General features: G+C 43.2%; 1 protein-coding gene across 1 annotated transcript; it reads left to right on the top strand.

The window, feature by feature from the left end:
* Nucleotides 1-1,846: 1,846 nt before the first annotated feature.
* On the top strand, nt 1,847-12,784 carry LOC311140953 (E3 ubiquitin-protein ligase DTX1-like; the record flags this gene model as incomplete). Its single annotated transcript, XM_084176212.1, has 8 exons — nt 1,847-1,933; nt 4,432-4,493; nt 5,019-5,177; nt 7,432-7,493; nt 7,644-7,793; nt 8,158-8,319; nt 9,179-9,268; nt 12,560-12,784. The coding sequence occupies exons 1-8, from the start codon at nt 1,911-1,913 to the stop codon at nt 12,782-12,784; spliced, it is 933 nt and encodes a 310-aa protein (XP_084032338.1). The 5' UTR covers nt 1,847-1,910.
* Between the last annotated feature and the right edge of the window lie 3,250 nt (nt 12,785-16,034).

Here is a 16,034-nt window from a genome sequence, read left to right as displayed (position 1 = left end):
TCTTTATCCCATATCTTCTCTCTCCTCTCTGTACTTACTCCTCTCTCATCTCTCTCTGCACTGGGAAGTGTAGGGAACTGTTTCCTTCTGCTCCACATTTGAATCTTAGCATGGTTGTCCTGAATAATAAGCTTACGCTTGCCTCAATAGACTCTGAATAGCTGCTCTGTGCCTCTAATTTTACCCAGTTCATTTCTACCACACAGTGGTGTTAGCTATGTGTCAGGTTATTCTATTATTCTATGCTTGTGTGAGTGTAAGCCTGTGTGTGTCCATGTGTAAAGCTGTGCTCCCATGTAGCTGTGGAAACCCATTTGCCGTGGCGGCAGAGATACACTGGGGAGAGATGAATAATAGATCAGGGAAAAATGGGAGCTTGAGCAGAGCTATCTGACCCGAGAGCGATTCAGTGAGGGGAACTGAAGGAAATAAGTATGTAGAGCTGTAACCGATATCTCAGTCCCTATCCTGTTTTCTTTACTAAAATAAACCCTCTCGTGAACTCATTTCATTCCATTTCCCTCTCACAGCTGATGGGGAGAGAAACAGTTAGACAGTATATGTTGAAATGATGCTGTCCTTCAGGCAGACACACACTGACTTCACAAGGCCTAGTTCTGTGTAAGGGAATGTGTGATGTTGGCAGCTCATGGAAGCACATGACTGAGTGGACAGGTGGCAGATTGATATTGCCCTGAGCTCACCTGAGCGTGTGAAACAGGCAGGAGTGTATTATTGTGTGTGTGTGTAACAGCTGAGAAGTCCTGTGGTGATTTATAAGGGCCCTATCAAATCAGAGGCCTGGAGTGGATGGAGTGCTCGTTTCTCAACTCTGTGCAGTGGGCAGGAGGGAACTGTGAGAGGCTGTGGGAGAAGACTGTGAGAAAGACAGATAGAGAGAGAGCGAGACAGAGAGAGAAAGGGGTGAGGTGGAGAACAATGTTTACCAGGCAAGTGGCTCTACACACAAAGGAAGAGTGTGGTTAACAACAACACACACAGCAGGACACAGACGCACAGACACATGAATACCCTCACACATTTCAGCGAGTTCATTTATAGACAGATAACAGTAAAACACACACCCACACATATTGGACACAATACCTCTGTCGCCAATGACAAAGAATGCAGTTGAAATAATAACCTTGTGATAACATGTAGATGATTATAAGGTAGTTTAATGAACTAGTTTACGACTGAATAATTTCAGGCTTAGTTTCACTATCCTCGAACATGTAGTCCCCTGTAGCTCAGTTGGTAGAGCATGGCGCTTGCAACGCCAGGGTTGTGGGTTTGTTTCCCACGGGGGGCCAGTATGAAAATGTATGCACTAACTGTAAGTCGCTCTGGATAAGAGCGTCTGCTAAAATGACTAAAATGTAAAATGGTTGTTGTGATGTCGTAGTAAATATCAGAGGGGGTGTAAAGAGCACCCCCTACTGGTCTGTCTTAACATGTCACATTTGCTTTCATATTGGGTTTCCAATGGTTGCCACCTGCAATTCACTTTCCAATTGGCCTTTACGCTTGATCTTCTGTACCTAAATAAGAAATGTCAGAACACATATAAAAGCAACGTATAAAAACAACCCTACAACTAGGAACTTATTCTTCCAAAGAGGAAGAAACTAGAGTGGAATAAAGAGCATATCACCTTATTAGATGTTAGAGAGATAATTCCTAATGAACAAGGCCTCTGGTTCTCTATCTATCTGCAGTGTACAGAGCACAGAGTTGCAGAGACACTTGCAGAGTTTGCTCCAGTCCTCTGTGATGTGAATTTGACAGCGACAAGCCACTTCCTTATCACAACTTCCTCCATTCACTTCCCCATTTGAGAACACAGAGATTGTTTGTGAGGTCTAAAAGATAGGAAATGTTTTTATTTCTTTGTGTGTTCTCTAAAGATGAAGACGGCAGAGGAGGCATGGTAAGTGAGATCCTTTATACTTGCACTACTAGCTCATTTAATTATGAGGCAGTTAATGGTACTATGCTGCCCAGCAGTGCTCTCTGCCCTTGGCTGAGTGAGTAGGATTTGTTTTGGTGCTCATGTCTCCTTCTATTAACTGATTAACGGTGTTGGACTCTGTTCAGACTGGAGAGCTAGCTATCTGATATGAACAGGCCAGGGGACGCAGCAGGGATTACACAGCCCTACCGCTGCGCTGCACTGCTCTGCTCTCCACTAGAGCCCTCAGCCCTGTCTCAGCCCTGTCTCAGCCCTGTCTCGGCCCTGTCTCCATTAGATAGAATTAAAGGAGAAATAACTTAATAAATGATGAATGCCCATCCGGACCAAACCGATGCAATTGTAGAGATGCTCTGTGTCATTATTGCTTATTTGTCTGTTTTGGGGTGCTTTGTGAAGTGCATTACTCCTGTTGTTCTCTCTCCCTGGCCAGGTCTGCCTTCCTCTCCCAGTCCTCCACCACAACAATATAAAATCAAGCACTTTTGGAGTTCTCCTCTTCTCCTCCTCCCCCTGTCTTCCTGGTGCATGATAAACAGATGAGGAGATATAAGGGCTCCGTCAGCACTTCTCTAACTGGGCCTAATTTGGTCTCAATCGGGAGGAAATCACATAGCTCTCAGTCTAATTAAGTCCTGCTCAAGTCAGGCTGGAAAGTCAGTCTGGGAGAGAGGTGAGGGGAAGGAATGGAGGAGAGGAGGGGTAAACAGGAGTGAGAAGAGAGAGCAGAGAATGAAGAGAGTGACAAGGGTTGACTGAACGAAAGAGATAAAGAGGTTAATGGGTCCGTACTAACTCATGGAATTTGCTTGAAAGTGAAATACTAAATCACTCCTACAATATTGTAGCCTACACTCATGTGTTCAGTGAACATGTGTACCTATACTGTACATTTGTAAGGTACTACCTCCTGATAAAATCTGAACACCAGCCTTAGTAATAGATGTAAATACAACTAAATGCTCTTTAGATCTTAGGAGCGAGTGTGAGGCCTTTAGGTGTGCAGCTGTGGACTCGTGACCATGGCCCTGGTGAAGGGCTGGAGGGGGGATGTAGGTCAGCAGTGGTCCAAACGCGTCACTGGCCCCAGAAGAACTCAAGGGTCTTGTTAAAAGCTTAAAGTTACTAGCTTCCCATATTTTGAAATAAAATGTAGCAAGAAATGCTGTTGCGTGTTTTTGCTCAACAAGAGGTTATATGGTTGAATGACCTCATGGCATTAAAATGTCTCAATTACAAATGCTGTAACACTTCCACGTGCGTGTGACGGCGCTAAGGGCTCTTGTTGTATGTTGCGCTCTCCTGGTGAGAATTAGTTGTTCAATCACAAACAACCCCTCCATGCAACGCCTGAATTATACGTGTTTCAAGCATACATGCACACAGCTGTCTGACATACATCATAGGCCATTACACTGGCCTCGTATCTCTACTCGACTACTCTGTGGCTTGGCCCTGCGTAGCACTACATTAGTTCCCCTGAGATTGGAGATAAGGCAGATCAGACCCAGAGTGTCCAGGTCACGTGGGCCTTTTATTTCTGTAGAGTTCATTGAAGGGCTCCCCTGGCACAGGATCACAGGGCTCTACTGATATCAAAGCAGCCTCTCGTTAGTGATTTTGTAAGGGAGGTGCTGAAGAGCTACTAGAGAGAGTGAGATAGATGGGGGAAGGGATCTCCTAGATCAATGGTATTAATGTTACATAATACCTTTGGGAAACTAAGAAAATGTAGATCATTCTACTGTAATTAAGTGGCATGCTTCTTGCATGTACTGAAATACTGTGTAAGTTAATACAGTGTAATAATTCAGTCATTAAAGCTGCTCTCTTTTCATTGCGACTGTTGTCTAAGCACTCAACTGTTTTGGCTGCATTTTCTTCTATGTGGTCCTCTCCATCTCTGCAGATCAGTTGTTATTTTTTCTGCACAGAGTAGCAGAAGCTGCAGCAGCAACAGAAGCTCAGTCTGCAGTCTCTAACCCTAGCTCCTCTGACAGGTGACCTTTCTCTGCAGCCTGGTCTGCCCTGTATGGGAGTGCCCTCTATTACCAGACTGGAGTGGAGGCCATGTTTTCTCAAAAGGGACTTACCAACACACACAGGCTCATCATGACCCACATGCTTTGTGCACAGCTCTCTATCACTTCCTATTTTAGCTGTCTTTGCGAGTAAACAGTCTTCCTCCTCTGTGTGGAGTGTGTGTTCTGAATCATGCCCTGGTTCAACAGTTTGTAGATGAGTCAAGCGGTCCTGACTGTTTGTGGTGTAGCTACTAGCTAGTACACGTGACCATGGACTATTTGCACTATGGCAACATATTCCACATCTGTGTAAGTGTGGCTGTTCTAATTGAGAATGTGCATTACTTAATAACAATGAACTAACTGTAGCGTCATTATGTTTACTCTTTTGAAAACCTGATTTCATATTGGACGTTTTTTCTTCTTCTGTAGGGTGCCTCCCCTCCCTGTTAAGAACCTGACTGTCTCTGGACCAGTTCACCCAGCAATTGCAGGTAATTTCTCTTCTCTTTCGCAAATTGAAATAAAATAAAAATTATCGGAGGCTGCATTTAATTGAGTGCATTAGTTCTCATCCATTTTATTACTCAACCCAACATAAGCTACGTCATGGAAAACGACGTGGACAAAGCCCAAAACAAACATACACATATATATATATATATATAACACAGGGCTGTAACCCAAACAAAAGAGTGAGGTGTAAACCTCTAAATAAATACATGGGACCAGTAATAACAAGTGCACAATTACTCGGCATGTAAACTGTAATACAATGTACTCACAAGACCAACGGACATGGGACAATATTCAACAAGGACAATGGGGAACAGAGGGCACATATATACACATACTAATCAGGGGGAATGGGAACCAGGTGTGCGTAATGAGACAAGACAGTCCGGGGTTATGGTAATGAACCAGGTCAGTGACGTAGACCTCCGGGGGGATCCGTGACACTCATAATAGTAAACCAACATGACTATTTTCTTTCTTGTATGCATGTGTGTCTATGCCAGGTATGACAGGTATCCTGATGTGTGCGGCTGGCCTGCCTGTGTGTCTGACCAGGGCCCCTAAACCCATTCTGCACCCGCCGCCCATCAACAAGAGTGACATGAAGCCTGTGCCTGGGGTCAACGGCATCCGCCGCAAGACCAAGAAGCACCTCAGGAGAGGTATGTATGTATGTATGACAGAGAGGACTCTAAGGACCACTGGAGGGGGAAGGGTCTATCATGGAGCATGAGACATATGCTATTGACACATTGAGATGTAAAGTAAATACCTTCTCTGGATAAGAAGGGAAAGGGAGGGCTTACAGTCACAGTCACACTCAGCATATTTCATGGCCTTCCCACCACATTGAAATTAACAGAGCTATTTCCACAACCATAATTAAGAGGAAGCCATTGTAGTGAGATGGGTTGATGATGATCTAGTGGTGAGATGTGTGGCTTTAGCTGAAATGGCGCTAAGCCAAAGTCGATTTGACGCTGTGGAAATCTCAAGCGTCACCGGGGGAGTCTTTGTCCTAATTGGTCAGTGAGGCTGTGGGTTTTCCAGCCCTGCATCAGTCTGTTTACCCAGACACCCCCTCTATGGCCTTCCTCCCTTCCCTCTGTCCGTCCATCCCCGGACACAGACCCAGGCATTGGGATGGGATGACACCACAGATTGATAAATGGGTTGAGGCCAATTGTTCCTGCATTGATGCAGCATAGCTCCCATGGAGCAAGGCAGAGAGGGAAAGAGATCTGTGGTTATCCTGACCTGTTCTGGCTGCCGCTCAAAAGGAGGCCAAAGAGGCCTTTGATCCAGTTAATGAAGCCATTAAAAAGGCACTGCCTGAAAATGCATAGGAGAGAGTGGGGTAAATTGAGCCAAATGGTTAGTTGAGGCACCCCTTGTTTCTAGGAAACCATACACAAAATTAATTATGTGACCAAATATTTAGAAAAAGGTCATAATTTCATGGAGTATGTGAAGGAAGAAACCACATGGCAAAGTGGTAAGCAAGTTAGGTCCAGAAAACGGCTTTTTCACAAAGTCAAATGAAAATATTGTTTTATACATCAGTTGGGGTCTCTATAAGCTACAATATGAGGTACTAAACCTAGCATGAAAGTGTATCCTTGTAGCTGTGTGGGCTAATGTAGTCAAAATGTTTACCTTGGGGTAAGTTGAGCCAATGGCCAACATACCCCATACAAATTATGATTACATTTAGTCAGTTTTATGCATAATATGCATAGTATTTTTGCAACGTGTCATGCATATGAACTCAAGAGAGTGCATTTTTATTGTTACCGAGCAGACATTATCGTGCCCCGTGTATACAAACATAAAGCAGGGGTCTAGCCCCCCTTGAGGTTCTTGAGAGAGCAGCCAAGGAAGTGAGAGAAGGGAAGAAGTCCAATTCTAGCTGCAGCAAGGGATGAGAAAAATAGACTGAATGACACTGAAGAAAAAAAATAACCTGTGCGAAAGAGAGGCTATGATAGAGTAGGTCTTATCTGATGACATGGAGTCTGAGCTTGCTAAACATATCAAAAATTTCACAGACCAGTTTCATGGGCTTAGTAGCCTCAAATGCAGAGAACTTGCCTACAAATTGGCACATCGAAACAACAACTGGTCAAGAAATGGAAGGGGAAGTGATATTGAACAGAGAGATCTATATCTGAAAATAATGTAGGTATACATTTAAGATATTCAATATACCACACCCCCATTCCATGAATTCAACTTTGACCTACCAGCACCATCACCCACTGTCACAGGACATCATCACCCACCTACCCCAAGGCAGCTCAACTGACCCTGTCCCTAGGCTAAATTTGCCAAGAGACCACTTCTTTTGGACAAGTTATGTTTTCAAAACTGATATGTTTACATTAATTCTGATTATTTCCAGGGATACACAACATAGTGATGCTGAATGTAAAAAATAGCTCAACTTACCCCACTCTCCCCTAATTAAATCCTTCTCCCTCTCTCTCTCTGTCTCTCTCTCTCCATCCCTTTCTCACATTGTCTCTCTCACTTTTCTGTCTCTTTCTCTCTCTTCCTGTCAGCCATGCTAGCTTGGTTTCACACTGGGATTAGCTTAGTGTGTTGGGTGATGGCTCATTGTTCTGTGTCACTTTGAAGGTGACCTCCTCTTCAACATCACACACTGTATTTATTCGCACACTCTCTCTTCTTGGACTGGTCTGATCACAATCAAGCAGGGCTATGATACTTTAGACCAAGACCAGTCACTGGGTTTACCTATTGCTCATATAGACTTCTCCTTATGCAGATCCATCTAGTCATCTTTAGGTCTTCAAGGGACAAAATGCATCTGTCTTCGAGTAATGATTGTGTGTGTGAGTAAGTGTTTTTTGTTCCTTTCAACCACATGCCTTCAATGTTGTGTTTGATTGCTAGGGAAAAACCCAGAGGATGTGGTGCGGAAATACACAGAGAAAGTGAAAGTAGCCCCTGATGAGGTAAGGAGAGTCCTGGATGACACACACTTACACAGGTTTAATACAGTTTCAAATCATTATACAGTGTATTATTGCTATGCATCCCAACCCTACAGTAACATACAATAGCTGTTATGGTCTAACTGGTGCCAACTCACCTTCCCTTCCCAGGACTGCACCATCTGCAGGGAGAGGCTGGTGATGTCATCGGGCTACGAGGCTGTCAAGGGCATAAAGCCAGAGGTGGTGGGCAAGCTTGGCAAGTGTGGGCACATGTACCATCTGCTGTGCCTGGTTGCCATGTACAACAATGGCAACAAGGTGAGAAAGAGCATACGTGCCAGCGCTTGTTATGGTATCATAATATAATATTGTATAGTAGTGGGTGAAATTGTATAGTAGTGGGTGAAATTACACCCCCCATTTGATGTGATGGGGTATGCTATGATATCAATTTGATTAGATTGAGATCAAACCAATTCAGAAGCAGGTCTTACTCTGATAAACATGGTTCATGGACATTTTAAGGCATAACCAGGAAACTAAATTATAATAATATTTGTTTATTAAAAGCCAATTTAGGACAGAAGGAGGATCTATGTTCATGAAACCAACTCTAGATTAGATTCAAGTTGTTTGATTAGATTAGTTATGAATATTGAACATTGAATCTGTACCTATCCAGGATGGCAGTCTGCAGTGTCCCACTTGTAAGGCTATCTATGGGGAGAAGACAGGCACACAGCCCCCTGGGAAGATGGAGTACCATGTCATTCCCCACTGCCTGCCCGGCTACCCAGAGGCCAAGACCATCCGCATAGTCTATGACATTGCTGCTGGCATACAGGTCACCACCCTCATATCCTCCACACTCACACAGTTCACTCATCCACTGGCTCTCTTTCCTAGGTCTATTCTCTTCCATCTATGGTGCTATAATACTGCTGTGTCTGACATGAGGAGGCTTCAGAGGGTGTTTGATGACGTTTTTAGTGTTGCTCAGGGGGTTGAAGTGCCCCAAAGCCGTGTGACTGCATCCTTGTAAAGAGAGAGAAAGAGAGAGAAAGAGAGTGAAATAGAGAGAACGATTCACCTCCTCTCTTTGCAGGGGGCGGGGGTGGTCAAGAGGAGAGGGCTGCAAATGTCATCCTTTCTGCAGAGCTGAGCTTTAATAGAGTCAATAAAGTGACCTTTCTGCCAGAAGAGCAAGCTTAGCCTCCCTGGGCAGGGGAGAGAGAGGCTGGGGCTGTCTGTCCCCTGCCGTCCACACTGCATCAGAACAACATACCACAGCCCACTCACAGTGCCCCTGCACACCACTCACACTCCTCACTCCCCCCTTTTAACACATCTACACTGACAGCTGTACTCTGTGTAGGAAAGTCATGATATAGTAATGATACAGAACATTATGAAGCAGAATGGAGTACAATGAGTAGGGTGTAGCATGTCAACACATAAGACCTGCATCACACAGCATGGCAGTTAATTGGTTGTTTTACAGCTGGTATAAAGAACCTGTTTCTTAATGAAAGGGGGAAAGGTTTAATTTGGCAGTGGCATTCATTTCCCCCCAAATTAATGCTTTAAAAGAGTGCAAATAAACCCACCAGAGTAGTCTGACTACGAGTATACAAGCTTGTCCCGGGGGCACATTTGACATTTCCCTCTTGACTGAATGTTGTTGTTTTTGTCCTTTTCACCAGACCACAGAGCATCCCAACCCAGGGAAGAAGTTCAGCGCTAGGGGGTTCCCCCGGCACTGCTACCTCCCAGACAACAACAAGGGCAGGAGGGTAAGACTTACAGTACTGTCTGTCTGTATATGGGAAGAACAGTTTTTCAAAATACGTTATGTAGTAGGCAGGTAGCCTAGCGGTTAAGAGCATTGGGCCAGTAACCGAAAGGTCGCTGGTTTGAATCCCCGAGCCAACAAGGTGGAAAAATCTGCCGTTCTGCCCTTGAGCAAGGCAGCAACTACTGCTCCCCGGCCGCCGATGACGTCAATTAAGGCAGCCCCCTGCACCTCTCTGATTCAGAGGCATTGGGTTAAATGCGGAAGACACATTTTGGTTGAGTGCATTCAGTTGTGCAACTGACTAGGTACTGTATCCCCATTCCCTTCTCTACCCCCTTGAATGGACTAGAACAGGGGTGTCAAACTCATTTTAGCTCAGGGGCCACATGGAGGAAAATCTATTCCCAAGTGGGCCGGACCGGAAAAATCATGGTATATATAACTTAAAAACAACAACTTCAGATTGTTTTCTTTGTTTTAATACGATCAACATACAACATAAAGCTGGAGCCTGAGGACAGTGTGTCCAAAATAGTACAAGCACAACATCACTAATAATCATAAAACACGTCAATTTTATTTGAAAATTCTAAAGAAAAAGAACACACAAACACACAATGCCTCAGGGATTAACAGAACTGTTTCACAGATCACAGAACTATATCAGGGTGTCATTTCTCAGGCAGAAATGTAGATACAAATAATGAAATCCTGTTCCCCAAACAAGTGCAAGAACCACAGAGTCAAGAATAGGTTAAATATACAAATAAAATAAAATCAATTAAAAACAATAGCACATCAACATAAAAACATATAAACATAAAGCTGGAGCCTGAGGACAGTGTCCAAAAGCACAACATCACTATTAATCATAAACACCTCAAGTTATTTGAAAGTTCTGAGGACAAAGAACACACAAACACACAATGCCTCAGTGATTCACAGAAGTATATCACAGATCACAGAACTATATCAGGGTGTCATTTCTCAGGCAGAAATGTAGATACAAATAATGAAATCCTGTTCCCCAAACAAGTGCAAGAACCACAGAGTCAAGAATAGGTTAAATATACAAATAAAATAAAATCAATTAAAAACAATAGCACATCAACATAAAAACATATAAACATAAAGCTGGAGCCTGAGGACAGTGTCCAAAAGCACAACATCACTATTAATCATAAACACCTCAAGTTATTTGAAAGTTCTGAGGACAAAGAACACACAAACACACAATGCCTCAGTGATTCACAGAAGTATATCACAGATCACAGAACTATATCAGGGTGTCATTTCTCAGGCAGAAATGTAGATAAAAATAATGAAATCCTGTTCCCCAAACAAGTGCAAGAACCACAGAGTCAAGAATAGGTTAAATATACAAATAAAATAAAATCAATTAAAAACAATAGCACATCAACATAAAAACATATAAACATAAATCTGAAAGCGTTGCTCAAACTCCCGTAACAGTCCCGTTATTTTATCTTTGAACCGCTTCATGTCTGCCACATGTTGGGTCGCGCACACATTTTTCAGACAGGGGAAGTGAGCTGCATCACCACCGGCAAGTTGCGTCTCCCACAATGACAGCTTCAACTTGAAAGAACGCATGCTGTCATAATACTGCGTGACAACTTTGTTGCGCCCTTGCAGCTGTTTGTTCAAGTTATTCAGGTGCTCTGTAACATCCACCATAAATGCAAGGTCCTGCATCCATTCTGCGGAATGAAATTCTAACACTGGTTTGCCCTTTTCTTCCATGAACTGTTCAATTTCTTCTCGTAAATCAAAGAAACGCCTCAGCACAGCACCTCGGCTTAACCATCTTACCTCAGTGTGGTATGGCAGGCCATAGATGTGGTCTTTCTCTCTGAGAAGGCTGTCAAACTGATAGTGATTCAGGCTTCTGGATCGGATGAAATTAACAGTTTGGATGACCACCTTCATGACGTTATCCATCTTTAATGACTTGCAACACAAAGCCTCCTGGTGCAAAATACAGTGAAAAGTCAAAAAATCACGTCCTCCATTTGCAGATTGCACTTTCTCTCTGAACTTTGTCACAACGCCTGCTTTTTTCCCGATCATTGAGGGCGCACCATCTGTAGCCAGGCTGACAGCGCGGGACCAGTCCACTCCGACCCTGTCCAGCGCGCCGACGAGTACGGTAAAAATATCAGCTGCTGTCGTTGTATCTGTCATCGGCACCAACTCCACGAACTCCTCGGTGACGGTCAATGTGTCATCAACTCCGCGGATGAAAATGGCCAGTTGTGCAACATCTGTAATGTCTGTGCTTTCATCAATTGCAGCCGAAAACGCAATAAATGACTTTACTTTTTGCTTCAACTGGCTGTCCAAATCCACTGAAAGATCGGAAATCCTGTCTGCAACTGTGTTTCTTGTCAGGCTGATATTTGCAAAAGCCTGCCGCTTTTCAGGGCACACAATCTCCGCTGCCTTCATCATGCATGTTTTTACAAATTCACCCTCACTAAATGGTTTTGAAGCCACTGCGATTTCATTAGCAATGAGGTAGCTAGCTTTCACTGCAGCGTCACTGATGTCTCGGCTGTGAGTAAACACAGACTGCTGTTTCTTCAGACCCGCCAACAGTTCATTCACCTTCTCTCATCTCCGCTGTCCTTGAAAGTTGTCGGCATGAAGACTCACATAGTGGCGACGAAGGTTATATTCTTTCAGCACTGCAACATGCTCTGAACACACCAAACATACAGCTTTCCCATTCAATTCCGTGAATAAATAGGATGACCATTTTTCTTGGAACACTCTGCACTCTGCGTCCACTTTTCTCTTTTTTGACAGAGACATATTGGGGCAATGAGGGTGCCAAAGCACATAATGTTAAAAGTAGAAGCCGTAATAAATATCGCGGGCAAAACAAAGTAGCTCATTGGCTGCACGTGCTTGACCTACTTGCTCTGCCCCGGTATAAACAGTTTGCTTGCTTAACACAATTGCTATTGCGCCACCCAGTGGACGCAATTGGAACAGCAGTTTATTTTATTGAAAAATTGCAGCGCATTTTTATACTTTACAAATATATATATATATATATATATATATATATATATATTTATCTTTTTTTTTTCTTTTTTTTATCATCTCGCGGGCCGGATTAAACCCGTTTGCGGGCCTGATCCGGCCCGTGGGCCGGACGTTTGACACCCCTGGACTAGAAAGAGAGATGGTGACTACACTGCACTGTGAGCTGCTGTATCTATCTATCTGGGCTCTCATCCTCTGTCCATCTGTCTGTCCCTAGGTCCTGAAGCTCCTGATCATGGCGTGGGACCGCCACCTCATCTTCACCATCGGCACGTCCAGCACCACAGGCGAGTCAGATACAGTGGTGTGGAATGAGATCCACCACAAGACAGAGTTTGGCTCCAACTTGACGGGACACGGCTACCCAGACCCCAACTACCTGGACAACGTCCTGACAGAGCTGTCAGCCCAAGGGGTGGGACAGGACAACCTGAAGGACTGAGGGGGGGGGGGGGGGGGGGGGGGGGGAAGCATGCAGCCCAGATAACCGTCCTTTACTCCCCACACCCAAAACAGACCTAAAGACCTCATATTCTGTATGTGGGCAAACTAATATATAGCAAATGACATAATAATGACATGAATTTTAATATGCAGAATGTACTTATATAATTTTAAAAGCATGGTTCCTATTCCAGATCTGACTCTTATTAGTCTAATTCACACCAAATCTACACAGTTCAACTTGTTGTGACATGCTGATGTGGTTGCTAGTGAGAATCTTTTTTAAAGTGAGGCCTATTGCTTAGTTTTAGCTTGGTGGTTTTCCACACCAAAGCTGTCTGTAGATCTGAGTGGACGGTCACGACTATGTGATTCTCAGAAAGGAGAGAGGGCATCTCTGATTGGCTACACAGGGCCATTTCACAGTGCTTTGTGCCACTGGCCAATGAGTCTGTTGAAGGTTCGCATGCACCACCTGACAGAGAGCCAGTCAGAGGATCTGAGGATTCAGCTGTCTCACAGTAAATGTCTATTCTAATGGTGTGCCAACCAGAGAGGATGCCTTTGGAAGTGAAACCTGATATAGGTTCATACACAAGCATCTTACCAACCAGTTAGATGCTTGTTAAAAATGTATGCTCCTGTAAGTTAAGAACTGAGGCAGTCGAGCACACCTCGCTCCACTCCAAGGTTAGCCTCGTTTGTTTTGTTGACATATTGATGACGCTGACCTCTGTGAATAAGCCTGCCTTATTATTCTCCCTGCAGAGGAGGTCCAGTCATTGGCATGAGCTATCACACTCGCAGCACATGTGTGTGCCTACTTGCATGTGTGTTTGAGTGTGTGCTGTGGCATTAAGAAGTTCTCTGGCCGTCTAGTCCTTGAACAGAGGAGCAGAACATGCTTCTCAGGGAGCGATGTCCACCTCAGAGAATGACTCTCCTCTTCTAGGATATCCATCATACAGTAGAGTAGGCAGAGCTGCCCTCACACATGCACACACACACACAACCTGTGATGTACAAGCCTGGTGTTCCTCTCTGCTCTGCAGTGCTGGGTTGGTTGCATGATGAGCCTCTGCTGTTCCCCGGTGCTGTAGCCAACAGACCCCCACCCCACCACCAACCAACACTGTCTGATGGCTCTGATACTTAGGTCTGATACTGCTGTATGATACTTAGGTCTGATACTGCTGTATGATACTTAGGTCTGATACTGCTGTATGATACTTAGGTCTGATACTGCTGTATGATACTAAGGTCTGATACTGCTGTGTTTCCCCTTTCCTCAGCAGCTAGATGAGCTCATTCTACAGTAGGATCACTCAGAATGTTGTTCTATAAAGTACAGTATGTGAAGCTGATGTTGCACTGGGAATATCCCCTCCCTTTGTTCCCTCCTCCCTTCCATCCCCACAGATTCTATGCCCATAAGCTAAATAGTTCTTGAAGGTTTTAGGGCTAGATTCATTCCATTGATATGTAAAAGCAATGTTTCCATGTTTGTGGAGACTGCTTTCACTGTAAATGCTGTATATGTCGGCTCAATTGGGAATTACCTTTACATTTCAATCGTGCTATAGCACTGAACTTCCGCGATACAGATTGAATCGAGCCCTAAGTCTGATGATGAAATCTTGTGATGTTTCTTTTACCTAAAATGACAGTTATCCTTTAGGTTGCATAATTCTCTCCTTGAGTAGGATCTGAACAATTTTAATGAGTGGAGATGTTGGTATAATCCAGAAGAGATTCGTGTTGAGGTTTTATGGTATGCCACCCACTTCACAGGGTTTGATCCTTTAAATGCTTTTGAATATTTTGGACTGAATCATAGTCTTCCGTAGCACTTTGAAGCAGCAGTTTTCTTTAATTGATCCTTTCATTTTTGGAAGATGTCTTTAAATATATTCGCTACAATATCTGCTGTTCTTTATTTTCATGTTTATAAACTTGTCTTGTATTGCTTCAAATATATATACAGTATATATCTATACATTTGCAGACGTGATCTACCTTTAAATGTACATGTATGCTCAATTTGAGTCATATGGTGTAAGTTTAATTTATTTTTATACTCTTCTATATAAGAATATATACATTCACATCTGCCCACCCACATATCTATACACACAGAAACATATTAACATGAATACATAAAATCTGGCATATATTTATTTGCCAGTATGTCAGGGACTGTTGAAATGTATATGCCAGGTTATGAGCGTCTTATACTGTATTAGCAGTAGTTTTAGCGTTTGCTGCTGTTGTTAATGTAGATTCTGTGTAGTGGAGCCCCTGAGGGATTCAGTAAGTACAGTAAGTCCTCTTTATTATTTGTCATTTACCTTGTATAACCTAATAGAACCAATAGGTGGATACTGTCAGTACCCCCAAACTGGTGAGAGTGAAAAACAAGTCATTTTGTCTTTTCATTTCTTCTTTATCCTTTTGCAAGTTTACACATTTTAAGCTTTTTGTCACCCTCGTAATGGGGAAAAACAGGAAATAAATGCTTTCAGTCTTATCAGGGAATTTTCCATTTTAAGTGAGACTCATTGAGTTGTACAGGGAAAATGGTTTCAGTTAATATTTCAAGATCAGATCATGCTCACATTTCCAGTTTCCAAATGCTTACATATGTAAATGTAATATTAATCAAATATTTAATGGTCTAGGCCTCCTCAGCTTTTCAGGTGTGTACATTCAGTGGTCTGTACATGGGGGAGCTTTATTGTGAGCATACATTTTATTGTCTAGTTTTGGACAGAGGAATAGAGTTTATGCAATTATATATGCGACCAATTTGTACCTTATGCGTAGCAGGAGGGATCAGGTGTTGGGGACATGAGAATGGATGTTCAACATTCTGTAAGGCATGTCCATTTGTGACCAAGGGAGACAGTGATCCAAGGGTATAGCTGAAATGCTCCATAAAGGAGAACACATATATTTTGTATGTATTTTTTAAAAGATTGATTGTCTTCAATTGAGCATTCATAGTGTGCAACATTGTTATATTACAGTAATTAAAGATACATTCCATACAATTTCCATAGCATATATTGATTAGGTGTGGGATCCTTTCTCATGAGGAGTTTACCTCACAATCATATTGATAACCTCCACAGCATATTGCACTTATCTGTGTAAACAGATATGCCTGCAACAATTTGGTGTGTATCTGTGTAGGCGTGAGAGAGAGTGTGTGTGAGTGAGTGTGTGTGTGTGTGCATGCGTGTGCGTGT

The sequence above is a fragment of the Coregonus lavaretus genome (genome assembly GCF_964263955.1).
Source record: "Coregonus lavaretus genome assembly, chromosome: 14".
NCBI lineage: Eukaryota > Metazoa > Chordata > Actinopteri > Salmoniformes > Salmonidae > Coregonus > Coregonus lavaretus.
This window is presented reverse-complemented; position numbering and strand designations above follow the sequence as displayed.